Here is a 25,412-nt window from a genome sequence, read left to right as displayed (position 1 = left end):
TTTGGTCAATTGCTCAATGGACAGCTTTTACTTTTGAAACGTAAAGTATCTTTTGTTTTGAATACGGAATATATAAAGCTTTTGAAAGGATCTTTCCCCGGTTTCAGTTAACAGAACAGAAGATGGTTCCCTATCTTTTTTAAGATGGCTGAATGCTGATTAGCACTGACAGATTGAGAGTGACTCTCCCCTCCCAGGGCTCATTGTAGAAAACACGCTCTCCAATGTCAAACTACACAAATTTGAGAGAGCCACAGCACCAATGCATGTTGGGATGATCTCAAGCTGCATGTGCTCATCGTGTTTGTTGTGCAGGAGGCGATGTGATCAGATAATTGTCATTTACAGTTGGCAGTAATGAAGGAAAGCCCCACTGATGAGGAGCAACATGCACTGTGACAAGGAAACATCTTCTCTGCACCGAAAGCTCAAACCAGCCGCTTGGCCTTGTGTCTCGTTTATCTATCTCACTTTCCTCGCTTGGCTGAATGCCATAAATTAATGTGTATCTTCAATGAACAAGCTTACCAAAGATGCAGCTTGGGATTTTCAAAGAAACTATAGGTAGTTCATTGATCTTTTCATTCACACATTTCCCCTTCAGCAAATGAATGTAAAGTAAATTGTGCACAGTTTAGTGCTGCACATTGAAACTCCAAAAATTCAAGTGAAGGGACAATAAGGTCAACACTTTTTGAGAGGAGTTATCCTCATTCCTCAATTTTTATGTTTCCATCCCATAGTGTCTCTCCTTTGTTACTCACTTCAACTTCAACTTAACGGGTCACTCGTCGCATTGCATCCAAATGAGGAGTGCTGTGCCTTTGCTACATGGGGATCTCCTTCATCTCGTCACACCACTCAGACCAAATAACAAAAACTACAATACAGTGTTGTAATGTGCAAGCTGGGATTATTTATTTACACTAAAACCAATCGATATACAGCACAGTTTCTGTTATTCTAGTTGTATAAGCACTTTATGGTGATATATTTCTAATGATGTTGACATATTACTTTAAAATAAATTGCATTAAACCAGAAAATGATATAGCACCTTGGGAATAATGCCACAAGACAAACAGCTGTGACATAAAACTGTCTCAATCATGCGTGTTTTTAGATTTGCCTCATAGATAGCTTTGTCCGGGGGGGGGGGGGGGGGGCGGGTTTAGGTGTTTCAACTCTTGTTTCAATCCAACTAAGTTGCAAATATTTACAGCATCAGTCTGTATAAGGTGCATCTGCATCCATCCTCGCAGGCGGCGCTACTCAGTCTGGTTGCCATCTAGGGAAAAGCGAACGACTCCGCTGCTCCTCGCAGGCTCGGGTCTATCCAGCAGTGGTGGCACTGGTGGTGGTTCTCCTCCAGCAGCACCCTGGGAATGATAATGACCGGGTCGGAGAACCTCTTCCTTAGCATCTCTAGGAGGCAGTGCATGGTTAGGACAGCAGAGAAGGAGACAGAAAGAAACACACGATGAAGCATTTCTCCCGGGCGAGCAACAACAAGTCATCGTGCTGAGAGGAGAGCACCAGCTTCTCTGTCACGCTTGAGAGCTCAACACGAGACAAAGACGCCACTTCACTAATATTACATAAAGACTCAACTTTGATACTTAAGAGGACTTTACACGCCGCTGTGGTTTGGGGATGCACGTGTACATCAAAGCTTTTAGTCAATTTGTAGTTGAACAGCTTTGCATTTCGATCAGTACAGGTCCTTGGCTCTAAAATCTATACTTGTGTCACCATGATGTTATGAACTACAGGTTGTCTTCTGGCTTCTGTGACAGAATGATCTACAAGATGCAATACACATTTGAATGCTAATATAACAACAGCACAAATCAGAGTGAATATCATTAACATGCACTTACAACGTCCTTTTGAACTGTGCGTTTCCAAAGCTTTCCTCATTCCATTCATACTTACCCCTCGTCTTATATCCAACACTCAAAGTCTACCCCAAATCCCTAAATCCAACATTGGATTGCAGGTCCAACAGAAAACGGTGGAAGCATGCTTTAGAGACAACACAGAGGTCCACCCACGGATGGCAAGCTAGGATGCAAAGTGCGGCGGTTTCAAAGTGCCCCGCCTCGTAAATGAATGAAATAGTGATTTCCACTTATAACAGTCCAATAATTCAACAGTCATGCAATTTGTTTTAAAGGGCCAGTGTGTAAGATCTAGTGGCATCTAGCGAGCCTGCTTTTGAGTGCCCTGCGGTTAATTCAAAACGAAAACACTCATTACAACTCATTTTTTCAGGTGATTATACACTAAAATATAGATTTACTGATATCAACTGATGATCAACTGCTTATTTGCATCACAAAAACTTGGTATAGAATAATTCCCATACAAATGCTGGTTCAATCATTTGCTAATGGTAATACATTTTGAATCGATTTGGAATATATTTGTACATGATAACATATTTGTACATAAAACATTTTTAAAAGTACAGTGTGCTCATGCTCAAGTTTTTTCGGTATGTTACTTTACACCCATGATACTCTGCCTCTCTGTAATCTACCCGCTCACTGGGACTGACAGCGCATTGAAATTGGGGAAAAAGAAATTACTCTTTCATCGAGTTATCTCTGTATGAAAAAAAGAAATGCTGCAGGTAAAGCACTCAAGGTTGCAATCCCGCCCCGATGTAGAGTCGATGAGTCATGCCTGGTCAATCACATAATCCCCCCCAAAGTGAAACTCGGACAATACTCAACCAAATCTTTTCCACTACGTCAAACAAGCTCAAGATAAAATGTTCTAATAATCACGAAATCACTTAAAGTGGTCTCAACCGTATTACAAATTCTATCTCTGCCAATAGAAAGGCTAAACACTGGCCCTTTAAGAGTGTTTTTGCATTTTGGCAGCTAACAGAGGTCAAAGGTTGGGTGATGTCCGGACTAAACCTGGGGCCTCCTTAAGAACTGTCACCTTATGAAGCCTTACATGTAGGATGTGACAGTAGGCAGTCAGATAGTGTCCATATGGAAGAGAAATATACAGAACTAGGACTCGAGGTAATGCGATGAAAAATACTCCAGGAGCATATATGAATGGGAATGAGTGGCATTTGCGGCGCGCGGTCGGCTTCCCTTTCGTTACTCTTGCGGTCGGTTACCTTGGATTGGGTAGCGCACAGCCCCACAGGTGTTGCTTTAGAGTCTGCACCCAGCCAATATCTCGGATTGGCTGGCAGAGTTGTATGTAGTGGTACTGTTTTAGTACGACCCTTCAAATGAATCAGAATGTCACTCATTAGCACATGACAAATTGGACACAGCATGAAGAAAGAACAACACGATCTCAGCAAACGTAATCTTACACAATGGTGGGTGTTTTTATTCTGCATGAGCACCTTTTGGACATTAACTAAGAGCCTAAGAAGCACATGACATGCTATTCTGAAATGAGTTTCTGGAAGTCCTTTAGCACGCATGTTGCTCTACAAGTCGTGTGAGTTCTTGGAATATATCAGACACACGATGCGAACAAAATAATATATTCCTCAGTTCTCACGTGAGTGCATCATGCGGGCCCATGCAGAGAGGACGTCAGAGCTCATTCCAGAATGTGCCGCAGTCTTGGATAAGCATAGAAAGAAGTTATGAGAGGAAAAAAAAATCTCTTCCATGTGGATGCATTTAATGTTGTCTGTCTCACAAAGACAAAGACAAGGACAGAAAAACGCAAACAGATACCTGCAACCGCTAATCTTTTTTTCTTTAAAAAAAAGCAAGAGGACACTGCTTTTTCTGATTTTTTTTGCATTTATTTGTAATGTTTCATTAAATATGAGCAAGCAAATAGAAACACAAGCACGTCACAGTCATTTCTTTTTTTTACGGGCCCAAGACATAACTTTCTTCATCATACTTTCTATCCCTATTTGCCTAATAGTCACAGAGATAAAGCACAGGGTGTGGTGTGCTAACACACGCTTGCAAGCCACCCCTGTAAGTCCCCCTGCCCCCCTCCCCAGTGTTAGCGCCCCCTCTGACCAAAGGCTGCAAAATGCTAATGAGTCATCCCAGATGAGGCAGCTTGGATAGACATGGTGCTGATGATGTAGAAATGGGGTAGTCACTTGGATGGAGGGACGAATGTTGAGAAGCAGAGCTGGTGGGAACAGTGAGGTGTGTCTGTGTGTGTGTGAGTGTGTGTGTGTGTGTGTGATAATTGGGGCAGTTGGGGGTAGGACTGTACATTGCTTTTCTAATCCAAAAACAAAGAAAACAGTGATGTCTCTCTCTATAAGTGAAAAGCTGCTGTTATAAACTGTATATTTACACAAGGGAGGTTATAATTAGTCAACAGTTATAATATAACTTACTGAACAGAAATCGCCAGGGATTAAATAGACAAACTACACCTCATCCAACCAACATATCCTTCATGCTTTTAAGAATTTGGTCAAAACAAGTAGAACAACATGGATTCAAAAACAGAGGGAGATGAACATTTGAGTCCAAAAACAGAAGCAGTTACACTTATCACATTAATAAGCCCTTAGTGAGTTATATTAAAATAAAGTTGGTGCTAATTACAGATGAAACATGTTGCGTATGGATACAAATGGGATAAAACTCCTTTTCCTTGTAACCAAATTCCAGTGAATTACTTAAAAGGATTGTGAATCTGTTGTTCATCCACATCGCTCTCTCTTTAATTGTGAAAAGCTCAATTAAGCAGCAATATGAGCTGTTTGCTATCGTATGGCAGGCTAATCGTATTGGTTAATCTTTCCCGAGCGCAGTGCCCCCCATTATCAAGGCCAAAAAGGGATGTGCACGCAATTGCGTTACAGCTGCAAAGCCTTACAGTCGGTCTTAGTAAATAAAAACCACCTTCATTGATCTCACCCTTCTGTGTTGCTCATGTCAGCACTCAAATGATCCTCTAATTCTTGGTGGAAATGCTTATCTGACATTCAAATGACTGGTGTTTATGCATAATCAGTTTAGTGTGACTTATATGCTTCCTTTGTGTGTAAACAGAACTAAACTGCTGCTGTATGCAAGCTTTGATTTAAAGTAACAATTGCTGAGTGGGATGAACAATTTTGTGAGTTCAGCTCGAAGTGATATACTAAAAAATCACATCCAACAAAGCGCTGCATGATATTGCCCAACATGTACTTGAGAAGGTAGCAGGTTCAAAACCAGCCAGGGGTTTAACACTCATTACTAAGCAAGCGGAATGTTTATCAAAGATTTTCAGGGGTGTCGTTGATTTATCAAGTGCACAAGTCACATCCAAAGTGACAATTTGATTGTATTGAAGGAAAGTGGCTGAGAATCCTTGATAAACTCAACAAAGCAATCTGCTCAGCTGATCAAAGGCAAGCCTTCAGAGTTGCTTGTTGGTGGACGCATGCAACGAGAGACATCTACTGCCTCGACAGGCAGCCTGTAGCCATGGCAACCTGGAGACGGAAGCGAGCAGAGTGGGGGGGTGGCATCAACTGGCGGAGGAAGAGGATGCTCCAGCCCACTTGTTACTATAGAGATCTAACATGGCGTGAGATGGGAGGAGCGATGACGTGTCATGTCCAAAAACCCCGACATCTTGTTATAATTGTACAAACGTAGCCAGGAGGTAATGAGAGAGAACACAGGAGAAGAATGAGTGGATACTGAATAGAGGAGAAGAAAGAGACTGAAGGAGAAGGAGACATGACAACCGTAATTCATTTTGCAGCCTCATTGTTTGTTGTCCCCCCCCCAAAAAAATAAGGAATAAATGGAAGAAGTGCTTAATGATTTTTACTCTTTTGCCTCAGCCAGTTTGTTGTTCATCTCTTTACTTTTCTCCTTGTCCCCCACCGCAGGCTGGTTCTCGAGCTGGTTCTCCGAGGCCGTCTTTTTGGAGCCCCTCAGCCCGGCGCTTTGCTTATCTTTGGCTTTCTTCGCTTGCTTGGCCTGGGCTGCTGCAGTGGCTCCAGGCCTTTTGGGTTTAGTGCGAAGGGCACTGTATCTGTCAACCTATGGATGTCAGATAGCGCAAATGAGATTCCTGTGTTGAAATGCTCCACTTGTGGCTCCTCATTTCTAAAACGGTGCTTGTGCAATGAGATGAGCATGTCAGGAAGTTTATATTACAGTAATACAAAGACTTTTTTTTAATCCGTCCCTCCCTAAATGGATTTTCAACCGTGCTACAAAGGCGTGTCTCACCTGTTTGATGGGCTCTATGTAAGGCTCGCTGTACAAACTGCGTATCCTCCTCCTGTCCAGCGCCTTGTTGCCAGCAGGCCTCAGCGGGGCTTGGCCCTTGTATGTGGCACTGTAGCTGGTCTCCAGGCTGGTCTTCTCATCCGGGGGCAGGTACTGGGACCTCGCCCGGATCATCTTTGTGGGCTTCACGTCTCTGTAAGCCATGTACTCAGTTCTGTGTGGAAAGAAGGGAAGTAGTGTATCATAGGTAAATGTATATAGGAGAATAGAGAAACGTGTTTATCTTAAGGAGGTCTCCAGTTGAAGGTATGGTTTTGTTTAGAGATTGATAACGCTGTCATGTTTATAAGATAAATACGAAGCTACAGCCATCAGGCGGAAACTGCTCGCCTCGCTCCATCTAAAGAAACTCCATTGTAGTCTTCTCTGGTTGCCTGTCAACCTTAAAGACCTCAAGAGCTCGGCCAGAAACAGAGCACTTCTATGAAACACAAATATATGACATAGTGAGCAGCTCTAAGTTACGATACCCTTGCTTCTACTTTTTTATGTGAAGCTCAGCCAAGCAGCGATCCTAGCTTCTTATTTATAGTACAGACATTTTGTTGTGTTCTTGATTTTGCATTTGTCTTGTGTCTGATGACTGTTAAAATTATCCCCATGCGAATCAGTGATTATTTTGTGTGTCTGGTCTATAAATATATATATTCTGCTGTATTATGTCTGTCTAAGGAAAACCATTATGGGATGGTAATCAAAGAAAATCTCCATAAAAATAGATCACACATTCATTGCAGACAGCGTGACACCAATGTTGTGGTCTGCGTCTGGAAAAGTGTTTCAGTACAATTGAGTATGTCAGAGGTACGGTATGTGGGAGGAGGTTTGCACCTCGGCCTCATGGTGTGATTCTCTGTAGTTCTCACACAGCAGGTCTGAAGAAGGTCAGCAGCATGTGACTTTCCCTGCAGTACACCTATGGATGGGTGTACCACAGAGGACAACCACACTCATATAGAAGTCATTTATTTTCATATGTCACACATGTCTCTCTCTTATTACTTGACATTTTATTTTCCCTGTAGTGCAGCCCTTTTTCATTCGTTTCAACCAAACTAACAAAGCAACTGTTCCTCCGCAGTGTTTCCATCGCTCGAGGACAATTCTTTTGATTCACTAGCAAGGACCACGCCCTCCACTGAAGGCGTTTAACGTGAGGGATTGTGTCGATGATTTCGTCTGGTTGGTTGAATGGGTTGTGGGGAGCTACGTCGCGGGATCCGCCGTGCGCTCGGGCACGGCGGATCCCCTCAGGGCCCTACGAAAAGTTGGAAAAGAAGAGAGAACAGAAAAGAAGAGAAAAGGAAACGGGTTGGGAGGGTGGGTTTTCGGGGATGCGTACTCAAGAACGAGGAGAGTGGGTTGAGTTGTATTTATGGGAATACAGGAAGAGGCGTGTTGGAGGCGTGGTCTTGCTCCTGAAACTACGCTAATTAGCTTCAATTAATAATTAACCTACTAAGAATTTCCCTCAATTAATTGCTTATTTGATTCTTTCTTCCGAGTGTGAAAATAAAACAGAATGCCTCACCATAGCTACACCTCAGTGACGTGCGGCGGGGTTGGTGGCTGGGGAGGCACTGACTCAGATTCACAAATATATGAATTCAACAAAGTAGCATGAATTCACCATTCAACTGGCTGTTTGCACATGGACTACTGGTTATGTTTTATATCCTGTATCGTGTATTCTTTTATAATACGGGTAGGTCCTTCTGGACAAACATCTCTATGACTTTGGTTTAAAAGTCCCCTTCATCTTTGTTAAGTTTCAACAGTGTCTTTGTCTCATTAGACATTATTGCTCAGGGTGAAAGTCGTCTTTGGTCGGTCCGATTCAGACTGTATGAGTTTAGTTTTCAAGGACTGATACGGTGCACTTGACGTTGGCTACTTGACTGTCTAAGTTAGCACATGCTAACTATGCCTTCTGTCCGTAATAATTGAAGAAAAACAACATCAGAACGAGGCTGTGAGCTCACACATGCAAAATCTTAAGTCTTAACTTAACTAACTAAAAGAATGATTATAGGCAAATGTTAGGCATTTATTTATTTTTCTACTGCCAGACACAAAGGCAAATATATGTTCTCTTGAACACGATAGAGCAGTATTTGCTCCAATGTCTAGCAGTATATAATATCAATATAACATAGCTGGAATCAATTTTAAAGAAAAAGTTGGCCTGAGTGTCCTAATTTGTAACATAAAAAGGGTTTATATGGTGTCTTGCTTCCTCTGCAGTCTGATGACGCGATGCTGGTGCTAAATTACAAAGGAAAACAGAGAGCTCTGTGTTTTAGGCTAGTCACCAATCGGGTGTCCCCTGTGGCTCCTGTGCAGTCACAAACACACACATTTCCCCTAACGCAGCACAATGCAGTGCAAGAGCTGAGAACCATGCAGTTGTAGCCAAGGTTCAATAAAAGGTCTCCTTTCCCTTTGGAAACATCAGTGGAGCAGACAAGGCCAAGAGCCTCATTAGAACAAAATGTAAACCAGATTCATCTGGATAAGATATCACATATCAATAACTGGCATCCACGGAAATCCGCCTCAGAGACTGTGTGTTCCTTTGTAATGCAATTACATTTCAGGGACAGTTGTATTGATTCGCCATCTTTAATGTTTTATTTTTAGACAGGGATCATGAGAGGGTTGCTGAGTTGCTTGATTTAGCATCACAGAGTAAAAACGAGACACCATTACCTACGCAAAAAATGAAAGCACCCGTTTGGAGAAACGGAGCACTGTTATTCTTTTGTGAAAATAAAACAGTCAAAACAAAAAATGTAATATTTATTTATCGAATCGTTAATTGCGCCTCTTGTGCAATAATGATGATGAAAGCCATTACCATGAGACATGACATCCTTGGCTGATTGGCCGGTGAAAGACAGTAAATGTAGAATTTAGTACCCTACGCTAGGAGTAAGTACCTTATTAGCTAAATATTTTATTAAATAGTGTGTTCAAAGATCGAATGATGGACATGTTAACAAGTAAAATGCTAATTTGGTGATGTTTACCAGGTACAATGTTTACCATGTTCATCCTATTAGTTTAGCGTAACAGAAAAGCTCCTTTTATGATAGTGAAGTATATTATTTAAATAGAGTTAAGAAACACCATCAACAGAATAACAACATAGACAATTGACATTTACAAATGATAACAGATGTTCAATTAAAAATCATGTTTGTTGAGTTTAAACCAGACATCTCATCATTACTAAGTAGTTCCCATTAATCTAATGTTGGCTCACATTTAAGCTGTGTTTAAACAATCCTGAGGGGTAAAAAGTATTTTTTTTTCTGATCCTTAGGCTGGTGGCTGGTGGCAGTGACATGGCTTCTGAACACAGAAGAGAGGAGGAAGTCACACACGGAGCCGTTACATAACCGGACCGAAGTCCATTTTCAATGCTCGGCTGGGCCAAGAAGCCACAAAGACAGGTTATACAACAGTGTCCAAGGCCAAGGGTTTAAAGCCCTCACATCCTGACATACAGGGTGTGTGTGTGTGTTTGTGTGTATGTGTTTGTTTGTGTGTTTGTGGGGGGGCAGAGAAAGAGACAGATTGTGCAGACAGGTTTCACAGTGTGAAACAAAGGTCTGTACTGTAACATAGATGCTATTCATGGACATACAGTACAACTGGGCATCAATAAAGCCTGTGTCTCTGAGGTCAGTGTGTACTTGGTACTTATTTAAAAAGGAGTTATAAAAAAGCTTGCTTGGTTCAGCGGGCGTCATGTCCCAGCTACTGTCACATACGTAACGGGCCGATGACTATGCAACGCCACAAACCTTGCAGTCACAAACTCTTTGCCAGTGACTAGAAGCAAACATGTCACTGATAAAAAACTATTTTCATGCCATAGAAACTGATGGATCAAGATACAGCATGATATTAATTGAGTAAAAAGCGGACTATGCTTGAAGGTGGCATGTCTACCTCACGTTTCCACATTCCGTGGTCATTTACGTTGGGAAAACAACAAAGTGGCAACGAACGTAATCAAAGATGGCAAACTCAAGGCTTCAAAACTCCACATACCAATGGGTGACGTCAAGATGACTTCCTATAAACAGTTTACGTCCCCCAGAAACCACACTGTCTCGTCCTAGGAGGCTGAAATGACACATGAGGTTGTGAGCAAGTACAATGGTGCATCTATTGCAAATTTGAGCTTGTTTCTGGTTTCTCCAACACTGCACATTTCACACCCAATCCCCAAAAAACAGTAATGAACAAGACATTTAAAATAACCTCATCTTCTAGTTCTTCTCTCTTATATTCAGGGCAGATGTTCCATGAGTCCCTGCAGCTCAGGAAAGCTGGCCAGCGGACTCTGCTGACCTGCTGCAGTGGAGGAGATGTGCATAGCAAGGCTTCGCTACGTGCTAACACTGGCATGTGGCGGGGGTGGCGTTTTACTAGCAGGCCACAGAAAACCACCCAGGAGAAAAGCAGTAAGATCTATTTCAGTCCATCATACAATGCTTTTTTGAGATGATGCTATGCTTATTATCACCAAACACAAAGTGCAGCTGAGGCCGAATGAAATTCACTTTTGATAAACAACGGACTGGAGAATTTGGACTTGTTGTGATTATGTCACTAGATGAAGAGTGAAGGGGTCATGAGAGTTATGACACTTCGTCCTGAGAAGAACAGGGAAATCTTTCTCTGTCCTTTTTATGAGTCATGCTGTCATGACTTATTTTTCTTCACTTTCATAAATACATCTGCAGACTAACACTGCTGGGACAAACTTCTGACTGATAGGCACCATCATTTTCCATTCTAGGTATCATCAGCAATTACAGTACTGACTTATCAAGTGATACAAATGAACAAGCCAGTTTTCAAGTGCAGGCTCTCAGCTTCTTCCAATGACCAGCGATTTTAGTCAGAACTGCAGGTTTAATTGGGTTACAGTATTTTACTTAATTAATTCATAACCAGAATCAGATCTGAACTGTAATCACATAAATTGGATTAAATAAGGGAACAAAGCTGGGGGAGCTTTGAATTGATCAAAAATGACCACTGGGTATCAGCTTATTTTTAACATTTAGGGATGAATGAATCTCACATAACTACCCCATACTGGCTTGAACTCAAAGGGCATTTGAGTTACCTTGGGATTTTTCAGAATAGTGTTTCCGCATTCACTCATCGTCAGTAGAAACATGAGACTTGGCTGACTCTCTAAGAGGATCATTTCTAAATCCACTGGCCTCTTTATGGTGTACACTCCAATACTATTACTGCTACTCTCTGTTTGATCTGTGAACGTGACATAACAGACAAAGTTATTTTTAGGTGATTGATCGTCCTTGTCTGGGAGACGGAGAAGCTTAAGTGGAAGAATAAACCCAAACGAAGAAGCTCCTGACAAATTAGAACAAATGAATGTCTCGTCTCTCTCTCCCTGAACTCACTGAACCTGCATTACCTGCATCCCTGTCAACAATGAAAACCTCTTTGATAATTTATGCTATTGCTTCTTTATATTCTCTATATAATTCAACAAATAATACAGAGAAGATGAAGAATGGCTTTTGTCTTTTACAGCAGTGCTGGCAGTTGAATAAGAAGACACAAACAAAGACTCCAGCAGCAGCTGTCTTGAGACTGATGACTTATTCTCATGCAGAAAGTGACATTTCAAACATAATGCAGCGAGTTGGCGGCGAGATAAAGACCGGATGGGGCGTGTGACTGGGAAGCTGTTGGTTGAAAGCAAGAAAAGAAATAGTTAGCCCTTCTGGTTGTCAGAAGTGTTATAGTTGCCTTCAGCATTTTGTGGGTGCGCTGCAGAAAAAAAGCCATTGTGCCCTCTTCAGATTAATTCACTTTTTTTTAACTGCAGTAGCAAGATCTGAGGATAAAAAGGTATCCAAGTGCAATTGACAATGGGCTTGAATGTGACTCCCTAATGAAAGCTGCCTACTGCTACAGAGTGTATATACGCTCTGAATAAGTATAGCTGCTGAACACATTACTGCAGCACATCCCTGAGATGGTGGAGGCCACGACCAATGTGTAAATCTGTGAATGGTGAGTAGTGTCATCGTACAAAGGTAATCTATACCTTTGGTCTCAAAGCAATCTTCCTTGGGATAAATACATTTGGGTCGCTTTATTATTTACACATCATCACACAGAGAATGAATATTATTATGTCTAACTGTTTCACAGATTATAATCTGCTTTAGACATTCTTTTCTGAATTCTTTCATCTCTAAAGCAGAAAGGAACTGTGGAAAATGTAGTTTGCCGCAGCAGAATGCAGGATTAGCAGTGAACAAGACAGTGGCGCACTCTCAGGGACTCTCTTGTGCACACAAGGACACGTTGCCTCCCAAGTTAACATATGACTGGTTGCTGACAAAAAATGTAGCGTTTAGAAGGCTATTTTTAAACAGAGAACAGCACAGCGCTCACTCAATTAGGCCTACGTTGCTTCCAGCAAACTTCACAGAGAAAACAAAGAAGGCATAACAGCCTCAGTGACATGTTTAAATGTTGAACTACGGCTCCACAAATAGCTGAGACCAACCTCAGCAGTTTTCATCTCGAAATGACCCAAAGACAAAATGCAGAAAAATATTATTCTATGACATATACACATTTTTTTCAGGAAAGAGAATATTTAGGGTGAAATGGTGGCATGAGCATGAACTGGGATGGCAAGTCCTGTTAATGACTGATTTCATTGCTGCTATCTGTAGTTCAATTGATCACATGACCACCACATCACAACGTTGAAAATCTATTTTTCTTTTTATATATCATGGTTTCTGTGTCTCAGCACTGGGAAATCATTGTCTTGCATTAAGATATTATTATGATGATCTAACCATTCGACCTTAATGTTTTACAAAATTATGTTGAATGATTCCAAGCTAATTGTAGTAAAAAGGTGGTTTTGTTTTTATTGTAATAGTTAACTTTTTTAATCAACTTATAAAGATACTGAAGCACATGTTGTTTTAAGAGCATATGTAAGTGTGTGTGTGTATGTGCAGTATTCACGATGCATACACACTATGCACAATATTAATCACAGATGACCTGCTTTGAATCTCCGCTGGCGGAGTAAGACAGAGCGCTGACTGGGCTTCTGCTACTCATGTTGCAGCCATCTAATAGCCTCTGGGTGACGGGGGGGCACCTCGGGCTGCACCCTGCTGACTGCCCAACAACACGGGCACAAAGCAGCTAAAAGACTCGCTCACCTTTACCGGCCAAATCACACTTACTGACAATCACTTCTGTCTCAACCAGAATCTGCAGTCTGTGGTAAAACGGACTCAATATATCATTTTGCACCTTTTAATGGCCAAACTTTGTATCCGATGATAAGGATTTATGGATTATTGTATACAATAGTGCAGCGATATTACTAAGTAAACGAATCCGACACTGAATGCCGTCCAAATCCACAGACTACAGCAGCAGTAAAAAAGAAAAAAATGTAATCCCTGTGTACACGCCTCATGTGTGAAATGGATCTGGTATATCTTACAGTCAGCACCACCAGCCTCCCCAGGACATAAGTGCAAGCGCTAAAATAAAGGCACAGCTTCAAGAGACATGCAGTGAAGAAAGCATGCGTGACTTGATGCTCATCCATCCACCAGTCCCCATTATTTCCCTGGAACATTGCAATAATAGGACAAAGATTACCCTTCTGGACCAAAACATCAACAGTCATCTCGACCTCTCCATTTATTTGAATTACCTTACTCTAGGTCGCTTATTTGGAGTAAACAAGCGTTCAATTATGTGTGTGAACAACTGTTTTCAACAACAAAAAACATTTAGTAATTAGCTGGAGCATTGGGTATAGGATTAAAAAAAAAAAAATATTAAAAGAAATGTTACTTTTGTGGGTTCTCCTTTTTAGGTCCAGCAAAAAGAGCCAAATATATGCAACAAAACCACTTATGTTATCTTAGGTTTAAATTGATTGAGATTTAAACAATGATTTTTGGTTTTACACAGGATGCACACAACGGTCTTATGGATGAAAGTCCTGTATTTCTTCACACCAATGTGTACTCCCCAATCTCCTGGTCCTCACTGACCTTGGCTCTCTTAACAAGTCTGCATCACTCCGACGATGTAAATGGTTATTTACAAAGTAAGGTTTTAATTGACGTTAACACACCTTAATGTCTGTGTTATTATAACGAGTTATTTCCCTTTGTATAGTGTGAGTAGGGGTTAAAGTTATGAAATGGGATGGTCCGTAGAATACATTATTAATGCTACACTCCTCCCAAATCATAGTCGTCCTTACACATTTTCCACTGACAGCAAAAGAATTTACCTCTGTTATTTCTGATAATCAGTTGAAGTTGTTGACGCAGTATTGTACCAATGGTGACCTGTGACCCCGGGACCCTGAAGCCTCGGCACCCCCCCCTTCCCCCCTTTAGCATACGCCATATCGGTCAATGCGTGAACTCACTTGTACAAGCTGTCGCCCGCAATCTCCTGCTTGATCTGCCTGTTCACAGCATCGGCCGCCGCCCTCCCTTTGGCCTCTCCTTCCACCTTCAGGGCCACTTTCTTCTGTGCCTCCTGTTTACTGGACTTCTTTTTCCTGTCCGGCCCCTGCACGAGGTCTTTCTCCTGCACCTTGTCGGCGATAGCACTCTTCTCCACGCCGCTGTCCGCCTCCGCCGGCTGCTTCTTGTGCCGGGACCTCTCCGGGGCCCGGTCATCGGAGGCAGGCGGTTTGGGTATCCAGGGATGGTCGTACCTTTTCGGGATCGGCCAGGGTTTGAAGTCCTTCTGGTACTGGCTCTCGCAGTTGAACGGCGTTTCCGGTTCGTGGTACTCGTACTTGGGTTTACAGCTCGTCTCGGGTCGCACGTTCCAATGCTTAAAGTCCTCGCGCATCACCGAGCCGCACACGCGCTCCTCGGAGACGCACCTGCGCGGCGGCCGCACCGCTGCCCTGGCGCTGGCGCTGGCCTCCGCGCGGGACGGCTGCGTTTCTATGGCGACCCGGCCTCGGGTAGGGTGGAGCGGCGGCTGCAGCTGGATGTGCTGCATCTCGGAGACGTCCGTGTACTTGGTGAAGACCAAAGGCACCGCAATGTCAGCCTTGTCCAGCTGGTTCCAGAAGCGGGCCATGCAGCACGCCCTGCTGATACAGGGCCACGCCATGGTGGACCGTAGAGAGCTCCACTACAATACAATTTGAGCCTGGGCCCAAAATTAACTCAAAATACGTCTCTAAACTCCGGTATACTGAAATGACAGAAACAAGATGTCCGCGCGGCAGGTAGCACGGAGAGGCTGCAATGCCGTTGACGTTAGATGGTGTACACTAAATCCATTTTGCTTCTAAAATTGAAAGATTCAAAGGGTTTTTATACGTTTGTAACTATACCAGTGCGCGCCCACTGTGTCCCGTAGGTCTCGCTGTATCACTCCACGGCACTGCACCGAAAAACAGCCCCGTCCGTCAGCACAGCATCCCACAGACACCGAGGCACAGCTGCTGAGGAGGGGCGGGTCAAGTCAGAGAGAATATAAAATAACTTCCGGTCTAAACAATGGGTCTAAAAGTCGTAATGCCGCTCTTTTGAAATAGGGTAATTTAAAAAGAAGCCGCAACAGAAAAATAAATCCATACAAAGCAGTAGCACGCACGTTAATATGTCCTAGCGAAGTGTCTTCTCGTCACGTATCTCTAGCCACCTCTTCTGCTTTTATTTTTTTGAATGAGAACGCTCTTTTCCGACCTAAAGCCATTGAACAGGGTCAGCTTGATGTAGATGGTTTGTTTTTTACGCACACTGCGTGATGCTCCAGGAGGAGACGTTTTGGTCTAGCTTGGTCGCTTTGGGTTCGGTTTCTGTGTAAGGCTGTGTAATGAGAAAATTAGTGGTTACAAAATGAGAAGCATTCTTTCCCGAGGTGGCCTGAATGCAAATTAGATGTATGTATATGTATTTATATAATCAAAAAATATTATTAATTTACTATGATTTTTTAAATATTAAGATGGCACATTAATTGGTAAAAGAAATCATACATTACTATGAAATTGTCAATCACGATTTGACTTAACACAATCAATCATTAATCAAAAGGTATTTTTCATATGGATGGAAATTGCAAAGTATAATAGTAATCTTATTCAATTCTATAGCGATAGAAAAAAGGTCTGCACAGTAAATGTAAGCTACTGATTCATGCAAAATTGCCTTTGTGACAAAGGCACTGCTGGCAGACTGTGCCAGCTAATAGTAGAACACATGAATAATGCCAACTCATTACAAACCCTGGGGGCATGTTTCACATTGGAATAAAATTTCAAAGACATCTGACAGACAAGCACATGATCTAAACCAAGGATTTAACAATGCTCATTTTTAGAAGCACCTGCTCTGTCACAGCGGGAGGCTTTCTTTTGTTTAAAGGACAAGTGTCTAGGATTTAGTGGCATGGTTGCTGTCCCGCCCCACCATCCCAAACACGGCCTTTCAGGAGGACCTGAAGTGGTCTCCGGGTACAGTTACACTGTATTCATGCCACCTACCATAAGACACAAAAAATGAAAGCCGATAACATCCATTGAGTTTTTTGGCATTGGCGATCTGACAAAGGAGGCAGGCCAAGTTAATCTAAAATCAGAATCAGATGTTCAAGGTGATTTCACACTAAAGAAAACATTCAAATGAAAATGCAAATAGCTCTTCTGAAATGCCACACACTGCTCCTAATAATGCCGTTACATGCTTTGTGCATGATCGCAGGTAAAATATTAACTGACTGGTGGACTATGTATGAAAGGTTTCAAGGTTCGTCTAAAGCTAATGAGGGGAACAGATTGGAGGAAGAACAGAGAGTGTGCTGATTGGTGAAGACATGTTCGGCCCCCTCCACTCTCTTCTGTTACCCTGTTTTCCTCTTCTTCAACACCTTGCAAAACTTTTTAGCCTCAGTGTGTTATGCACAAACCTTACAGGCCTCCTTTACAAAAATACAAGTACCTTTATCACTTACTCATTTACTATATGTACGCTGAGATGCAGTTACATGATTGTTCAACCAGATGGGGCTGCCTTTACAGCCACACATGGAGTGATGTATTGCACAATTACACGCTAACCACCAACTAGTTTCTACTCAGTGAAACTCAGTGTGGGGTGTGGAGTAATGAGTAGAATGAGGAATGAGGAAGAGCATTGTAAAATATTTAAATATAGCTTTAAATGTTTAAATGCAGTCTTGTGTTTAAGCGGTCTACCTCCTTTTATGGTCAAAAGTCAGATATAGATACGGATTGACAAATCAAAGCCTATTTAGGGTTCTCAAGATAAGGCTGTCAATAGGAGGAGATGGTGGAGAGGCGAGAAGGGCAGACTTTGGACCCGTTCATTTGCTCATATTCTTCGCCACCGGCTGAAGAACCTCGGTTTGTCTCTCTTCTTCCCGTGGAAGACATGAAGATTGATTTTGCCCCCATGAAAGTTCCCATGCAGCGCAGACTGCAGACGGCGGCGGTGGTACAGTGGGTCTTCTCCTTCCTCGGCCTGGGTGAGTGTGCATGTCTGAATGGGTGTCCGCTGGATTCTACTGGTCAAATACACATCTGTATAGCTCGTCTCTGTGTACTCACGGGTGCTGGTCCAACACGGCGGCCCAGCTGCCCTTTGGTAAAGTGTAAATTATTGTGTGAGCTTGAGGAATGTTGTATTGAGGGATATAAACTGTTGGATAACCGGAAGACGGAGCTGAGTAGGAATGACCTGAGCAGAGTGCGGCCCACGCCTGCTCAGATTGCCCTCTGAACTGACCTCAGATCATATTGTGTGTTATTATGGAATACTTACTCTCTCCGATCTCAGCATACAAATGATTGTGTAAACTTGTATTTGCTATGAAGGGCAGTTGATGTGTAGCAACAATCTTTGCCTGACCTAGCCTCAGAGTCCTGTCACATTGCAAAATGTGTAATATCCAACACTATTAGTATAAAGGTGGATACTGGTCCCTCTTATACAAGACAAAGTGATTCAGCACAAGGTGTTGAGGTGACATCAGATGTGTCCTTTGTAGTCAGCTTATCATACCGCTTTTTGATTAATGACAATAATTACTTTTCTTCAACTTTTCATCATACTATTTTAACTGTTATTTAACCAGAATCATCATCATCATCCTTATAATCATCATCATTGCAAAAAAAGCAAAGCCAAAAGCTGTGTACAACCATAGAGACAGAAAAAACAACAATCCAAATCTTGAAATCAACAAGTCAAGATGCTAAGGAGGTAGAGTACCCAGACCCCCTTTTGTTCCACTAAAACACACATACTTGATATTCTCATCACTGGCATCAAGACCATCCCCTGATGCCAGTTTGAGTGGGGTTGTTGGATTGATCTGTGTGAACCCAGAGATACCAGAGCTAGAGTCCCAACGACACACGGTCAAAACCTGAAATCCAACCGCGAGCACGGCTCTGCTAACAGTAACCATCATTCCCCTGCAGACCTGAATGCTGCTGATGTAGAGAAGACGTTAGCCATTGATAACATGTTGAAACGTGTCCTTTCTCCTCAGCACCCACCTGCATTGTTCTGTTCTTTTACCTGCTGTTCACCCGCTTGTGGCTGATCAGTGTGCTGTACGCCGTCTGGTGGTTCTTCGACTACGACACCCCCTCACGCGGAGGCCGCAGGGTGTCATGGCTGTGCAATCTATCCATTTGGAAATACATGCGGGATTACTTCCCCATCAAGGTGAGAAACAGACAAGGCGTATGCATCATCACTACTGTATGCACAGTGTTGTTCTGTGTCCTTCACCTCTGTGGCTCAGAGAACAGAGAACAGTTACAAAACCAAAACAAGACACAATTACTTGTAAATGTCACGGCAACAAAACAAATTACTGAGGTTGAGTAAAGGATCCTGTTTTGGTTTGCCGCATCATTAAGTTACGGACGTAAATTAAATGATGTCAATGCTGACTTTTGGTTTCACGTGGCACACTAACAGGGGCCTCACTGGGACTGTTTGACCCCTCCCCTCCCCTCCCTTTGTCCATGGACTATGATTGGTAAAATATTAGTTATATTAGTTAATATTAGTACCAAAAAACAAATGTTACTGCTGAGGCTTTGATATCATCATACAGAAGGCTGCTGCTCAGACAGAAAACGGATGATAATCAGTTTCATTCAAGTTTAAACTGTGAACCGCCTTCACACTGAAAAACAGCCACCCTAGCCTCAAAAAATGATCAAAAATCCTATTGATCATCTAAATCGCATGAAACATGAAATGCATGGCTACTGTTGATTATAACCCAAGGATCCAAGGTAGATACAGACAAATGACAGACACAGTTCTCTTTAAAACCTTCTCACTTTGCAGCCTGTTGTGTCCCTCTTGTGGTCAAACCCCTATAATGCATTCACATCATTTGACGTACATTTCTGATCTAATGAAGCCCATTACTTCAAAGTCATTGTAGCAATTGAAGCAATTGAAATGAAAACAACTACACTGCTGACATCTTCACAGTGAACTGAACCCCCCGTTGGGTTCCTGCCCCGAAGTAGGACTGTACTGATAAGACAGAAAGCAGCAATAACCCAACTCCTGTAGCATATTATTTATTTTTTGGATACAGACAAAGCAAGTTAAAAACAGAATTTTAAAAGCAAATTGACACGTAAACTATTCAGAATTAATTGTACTTGTAGCATTCTTCTTCTGGGCACTAAGTGACTCATGTCTCCTTTACCCTTTGCAGCCATAAAAGATAACACAGTGATACACATCGGCCTGTTGTATGTTTCTGAACTAACAACATTGTAGCCAATATCTTTAATTCAACAGCAGAAAATACAATACCATTTTCACATTTGGATAATGCAGAAATAGATAATAATTTCTATAAGCAAAAAAGAATAATAATAGCAGAGGCGCACCAAGGCATGATAAGGAAGTTACATCATTGAGTACAATTACTCCTACGCTGAATCGTAGGATCATAAAAGGCAGGAGAAGACACAGAAGTGATCATTGCTATGAACTGATTTTTAAATAATATTTAATAAATTGATATGCAGACACGAAAAAAAGATTGTAAACTGCTAAAAGGAGACAACATTCCGTGACAATACAGAATTAGAAGCTTTCTTTGACCTTCTGTCTATAGGGCTGCATCAGATGGGTGTCCATGATATTCTGTCCACGCTTTTACACCCAGTCAGTGTCAGACATGGAAGGTCACTTCAGGTTCTTTTTGTTAGTGTCAGTATCGTATTAGAGATTGTGTGTGTCCATCAGACAAAGAATACAGTTTCTACTGTAATAAATAACTACAAGTCTGGTCCAACAAAGGCATGAAAAAATCCCCCTGGATTGGACACATAGAACGTATCCAGTTCAAAGCGAATCATCAGCGCCATCTGACTGTATGCCTCATTATAAGTCTGAAACAAGGAGTCAATGTGCGGGTGAAGAGAAGCAGTGTCCTTCAGAGGACCTGATTAGTTTCATTGGTGCTTTGGTGCCCACCGTTTCTAAATACACCCTCCCCAGCTCAGGCTAAAAGCTTACCAGCTGATACGTGTTTTAGCAGAATGACGCAACAGCCATTTAGACAGGGTGCTAGCAATTTTCCCATTTATGTCTCTGCAAGAAATTGGAACAAGCCCCATTCTTAAAATGCCACACAATTTTGTCTTTTTCTGCCTCCTTAGAAGATCAGATTTTATGTCTAACTCCCAAAAGAAACACATTTTTCTTTACTCCGAAGTCTTTGAGGGATGGAAGCAACCAGGTGAGGGTCGTAGTGACGGTCTGGCGGGGAAGCTCTGTGATTGGCCCCCGTGAACACTTCTCCTGTTTGCAAACAGCCGCGGCCCTCCTCATTAGTGACCAATGATTGACTGTGTGATCAGCGGCAGCAGGCGCTCACAGAACAAACAGAGTGGACACACAGCAGCCTTGCGAAGGGTTCAATATCAGGGCTCTACAGCACAACTGTGATTGCTCTCATCTACTAGACTAGACAAAGACAAAAATGCAAGTACATTCTTAAATGAGTCATGTAAAGTATTCAAAATATACGTACAATCCATTAAAACTTAGTAGTAGATAATAATGTTTTATAACACTATAAGAATATATACCTTTTATATATACCATATTACCTTGAAAGCATTAAGTATCATACTACTTATAAATGACTGATGTTTGGTTTGCAAGGGTCTAAGTGTTTAAAACTTCTCATGTTTAATACATAATATTTTTGTAATGCCTTAAAAAAGAGATGTTTGCATTGATTTCATGATGAATTTTAATCTAAAAATCCCATCCTAATGCATTATAAATAGATAATAGTCTATAACAAAAAAAAACACTATGCTACTTGAAAAAAGAAAGCTATCATGAAGTTTTATGACTTTATAAACAACAAAATGCATGCAACAATGTGTGAACCTATGAATGATTATGGCTAGTTGTACATTGCTGTAAGCAGATTTGAACACATTATGAGTATGTTTTTAAAGCATTAGGGACTAGGGCGTCATAAAAGATGTTCCCTTCTTTGAAGCAACCTTTGAGTCCCTGAGGAGAGATGGCAGGCTCCCTGATAATGGCCCTGCATGTTGCAATAAGAACATCTGGATATCAATCTCACACACAGATACAAACAGTGAGAGAGCAGATTGTTTTTTTCAAAGAAGTGAGAACCAAACTCGCCACAGCAAAACAAACGGCAGCACACAATGAGTGACTTTTGAATCTTGACGTTGACCTTTAGCGCCTTTCGCTATCTCTTTCCTGTCTGCTCAGATGGAGACCCGCAAAACACTACGCAGATGGCTTATCTTATCTGGAGTCCTTTAAAGCTGATGATCAACAAACTGTCATTTATGACTTTACAGGGAAATATGACTTAATACCGAAAAATAATAATATGTTTAAACATCGATCGAGTTCCTGCCCAAACAAATAGCACCTATTTAGATGATCTTGATTTCATTATTCAACACGGTCGTGATCAATATTTAGATACTGAGATTAACATTCATGGTGCTTCTCTTTTCCTGTCCCAGTTGGTGAAGACGGCTGACCTGGATCCCAGGCACAACTACATCCTGGGCTTCCATCCCCATGGCGTGCTGGTGGCCGGCGCCTTTGCCAACTTCTGCACTTGTTCCACAGGCTTCAGGGAGTTGTTTCCCGGTCTCACCAGCTACATGCTCATGTTGCCGCTTTGGTTCAGGAGCCCGTTCTTTAGAGACTACATCATGTGGGCAGGTGCGAGCCTCACGTCTACCTATTAAATTCAACTGAGCATATGGATAGAATGAAAAATATAACCTTAATTGTGCCAGCCAAATTATACTCTCTTTTGAAGCGTACAAGTTATTGTTTGTTTCCTGCTTATTTTCTGTCACAACACTGCAGGTCTGATTCCCTCGGACAAGGAGAGCGCCAGATACCCGCTGTCCAAACGAGGCGGCGGTAACGCTGTGGTGATAGCAGTAGGTGGGGCCCCGGAGGCCCTCTACGCACACCCCGGGACCTACAATGTAGTGATGGCCAAGAAGAAAGGGTTCATTAAAATGGCGATGGTGAATGGGTGAGAGCCCTGAGGAGGGGTTGGGAGGGAGGGGGTGGAGGGGTAAGGAAGGTTCTCTGCTAAATATAGCTTGTTTCTCCTCGCTGGTGAGAGGAGCGCATGCATCCATTTATTTTAGGTTCCTTGCAGCGTGAGAAGGGCTTCTTGAAACAGAGGCCCATTTAAGCCCCTCACATGGAATTTCCTATAAAAGCATTCAGTGTGTTATGAGTTCAGTTTAGTTTTTAGAAACATCCGTAAAACACATCAAAATATCAATAAAACAACCTTTTCATCGAGACTTTTTTTTGCAGTGCTCATCTGGTGCCAGTTTTCTCCTTTGGAGAAAACGAAGTGTATGATCAAGTGGGAAACCAAAGAGGTTCGTGGCTTCGATGGACACAGGAGCAGTTGCAAGGCATCATGGGTATCTCCCTGCCTCTCTTCCATGCACGTGGCATTTTCCAGTACTCCTTTGGTCTCATGCCCTACAGAAAATCCATCAGTACAGTTGGTGAGTGGGCTGTGCACATCTATCAGGTTGCAACACCACCTGCAGTACATCAAATGAAAAAATGTATTACATTAGACTTTGGAAGGGGGAAACCTGACCAATATTTGTTAATCTTGCGTATTTCCCAACCAACAGTTGACTTTGGCAGAAGCATCCAAAGTCACAGACTTGGGCCAGAGTTTTTTGAGTCAGAATGAACTTATGTTTTAGATAAAAGGAATCTAACAGACCAGATTGCACCAATGTAAAGTAAACCACGTGTATTGTACTTCACCACAGTTGGGCGGCCAATCAAGGTGGAGAGGAATACGAAGCCATCGGCCAAGGAATTAAATGCCCTCCACCAGCGCTACATGGATGAGCTCAGCAGCCTTTTTGAGGAGCACAAAGGCAACTACGGAGTGGACAAGGACGTACATCTGAACTTTGTGGACTGATTCAGATCCATATTTAGTAGATTTGCATTTATATTTATTTGTGTAACTCTGGTGCTGCAGGCTTGGAGAATTGATTGGCTCTGGGCTGTTAAGTAAAGAGAAATAAACTTAATGCTGTATTGGTTTTAAATGAGGGGAGAATTGCATGAATACGTAAGCTTTTCGCTCACATAGTTATGTGAGCGAAAAGCTTACGTATTCATAACTAGACCTCACTGTTCCTTTAGGCTGCTGCCGCTTGCCAAGGAGGAGTGTGAAATGGTTCAGAAGGAGCACTGACGACTGAGGGTTTCCTCAGCATCTCCCACTGGTGGTTTCTGTCTGGGGTCTGAGCCTTTGTGCAATACCTGACACTTTCTCAAACAGAGTCAGAGGTTGCATTTGGATTGCAATATCATACGGAGACACTGTCCTTAGTCACTAATGATTTTCGGGTTTGGTATCTGCTACAAACAGGGAAAATAAAAATCTTCCATACAGCACTCAACCGAATCTTCTCTCTTTTGTGTCTACAATATGCCCTTGAAACATTAAAGGTATAGTAACACATCATTTTTTCAAAGTATGTATGTACATTTAGGTACTGTGCTTAAGTCTAATGTGACTTTCTTGTCTAACTTGCTTAAAATTGATCACAAAGATGGTAGAGAGGTGGTGATCTTTGGGTTCAATTCCCAGCAAGAAAAGGAATACGCAGATTATCCATTATGTTCCTTTAATATTTGCGTTGAAGATGCAATAGTGAGAAAACAATGAGTAAAATAGTGAGAAATAATGTATGTGGATTCATGAAATCAATGGTTCCAATGTGCATTTCCACCAAACATGATGTCTAATGTGTTTAATGGGAACCTAATAAAGTGGGATTATTAAACAGACTCAATATATAAATATATCAATACATGTTTTATTAGTTCTAAACTCCACGACTAAAGTTGCGTGCCTGCTTTTGGATCAGGTTGCCAAATGATAAGAGTGTCTGTGAACTTTGGCAAACACCAACAAGAGATGGCAGCGTCCTGATATTTCCAAATGAAATCACTGGCGGATTGGACAATGGCCTAATCCTTTCAACACAGTCTAGAGGAGAGTTGTCTAAGAGTTGACTAAACGAGAATGACTTACTGCAGTACCACAAGTGGGGAAATATGTTAAAGTATTAAAAAAGCAGTCACAAGTGAAGCGGTGGTATGTATGTGGTGTGTCAGGACAATACCGGCACAGAAATGTCCCCCATGTCTCCCATCTTACAGAGCTGCAACCCTAACATTTACATGAATCAATGCATCAGGCTTTTAGAGACCGTGGTCATTGAGCAGTAGCAGTTATTGTGATTTTAGGGGGTCATCCGTCAGATTGGGGTCCGCTGTTTGGGCGATGTGGTCTACAGTCAATGGTCGTTTGTTCTCCGAGTCCTCTCAGGTGGAGAGTGACTGGTTCGTCAGTGTAACAATATTATTGACTTATTTTTCAAGACAGTGGTCAAGGTACAAAATAATCAAGGCCCTACATTCACAGAGTCCTTTGGGCTTATATCTTATCTTGCCCTTTTTCTGAAAGGAAAAACAGAAGATAAAC

At 42.1% G+C, this 25,412-nt stretch overlaps 2 protein-coding genes across 5 annotated transcripts; one reads left to right on the top strand and one right to left on the bottom strand.

Annotated features, from left to right (window-relative positions):
- Nucleotides 1-1,158: 1,158 nt before the first annotated feature.
- Nucleotides 1,159-15,807, bottom strand: map6a (microtubule-associated protein 6a). 4 transcript variants are annotated; one of them, XM_037467622.2, is made up of 5 exons: nt 14,746-15,807; nt 6,198-6,411; nt 5,791-6,005; nt 3,143-3,253; nt 1,159-1,425 (listed from the first exon to the last, which is right to left on the bottom strand). In XM_037467622.2, exons 1-5 carry the CDS (start codon nt 15,447-15,449, stop codon nt 1,269-1,271), a joined length of 1,401 nt encoding a protein of 466 aa, XP_037323519.2. In that variant the 5' UTR covers nt 15,450-15,807; the 3' UTR covers nt 1,159-1,268. The 4 variants fall into 4 exon arrangements, with proteins under 4 accessions (XP_037323519.2, XP_037323520.2, XP_037323521.2 ...); XM_037467623.2 differs by lacking the exon at nt 3,143-3,253 and having other exon boundaries at nt 14,746-15,806; XM_037467624.2 differs by lacking the exon at nt 3,143-3,253 and having other exon boundaries at nt 5,828-6,005; nt 14,746-15,806.
- Nucleotides 15,808-17,411: 1,604 nt separating this feature from the next.
- mogat2 (monoacylglycerol O-acyltransferase 2) lies at nt 17,412-24,340 on the top strand. Its single transcript, XM_037468523.2, has 6 exons — nt 17,412-17,831; nt 18,861-19,039; nt 22,375-22,579; nt 22,730-22,904; nt 23,198-23,397; nt 23,677-24,340. The coding sequence occupies exons 1-6, from the start codon at nt 17,633-17,635 to the stop codon at nt 23,832-23,834; spliced, it is 1,116 nt and encodes a 371-aa protein (XP_037324420.1). The 5' UTR covers nt 17,412-17,632; the 3' UTR covers nt 23,835-24,340.
- Nucleotides 24,341-25,412: the final 1,072 nt, after the last annotated feature.

This window comes from Pungitius pungitius, chromosome 16 (assembly GCF_949316345.1).
Source record: "Pungitius pungitius chromosome 16, fPunPun2.1, whole genome shotgun sequence".
NCBI classification, from domain to species: Eukaryota; Metazoa; Chordata; class Actinopteri; order Perciformes; family Gasterosteidae; genus Pungitius; species Pungitius pungitius.
The sequence above is the reverse complement of the archived record's forward strand: the minus strand, read 5'-3'. Positions and strand labels throughout refer to the sequence as shown.

Bases quoted from the DNA above. Each gene is read 5' to 3' on its own strand.
- mogat2 (XM_037468523.2), top strand. From the start codon at position 17,633: ATGGTGGAGAGGCGAGAAGGGCAGACTTTGGACCCGTTCATTTGCTCA. The intron at 22,580-22,729 runs GTGCGAGCCTCA...ACAACACTGCAG, and splicing joins AGACTACATCATGTGGGCAG to GTCTGATTCCCTCGGACAAG. The intron at 23,398-23,676 runs GTGAGTGGGCTG...ACTTCACCACAG, and splicing joins AAAATCCATCAGTACAGTTG to TTGGGCGGCCAATCAAGGTG.
- map6a (XM_037467622.2), bottom strand. From the start codon at position 15,449: ATGGCGTGGCCCTGTATCAGCAGGGCGTGCTGCATGGCCCGCTTCTGG. The intron at 6,006-6,197 runs GTGAGACACGCC...TGACATCCATAG, and splicing joins ACATAGAGCCCATCAAACAG to GTTGACAGATACAGTGCCCT. The intron at 3,254-5,790 runs GTAAAAATCATT...ATTCATTTGAAG, and splicing joins AAACTGGCTGAGGCAAAAGA to GGTCGTACTAAAACAGTACC.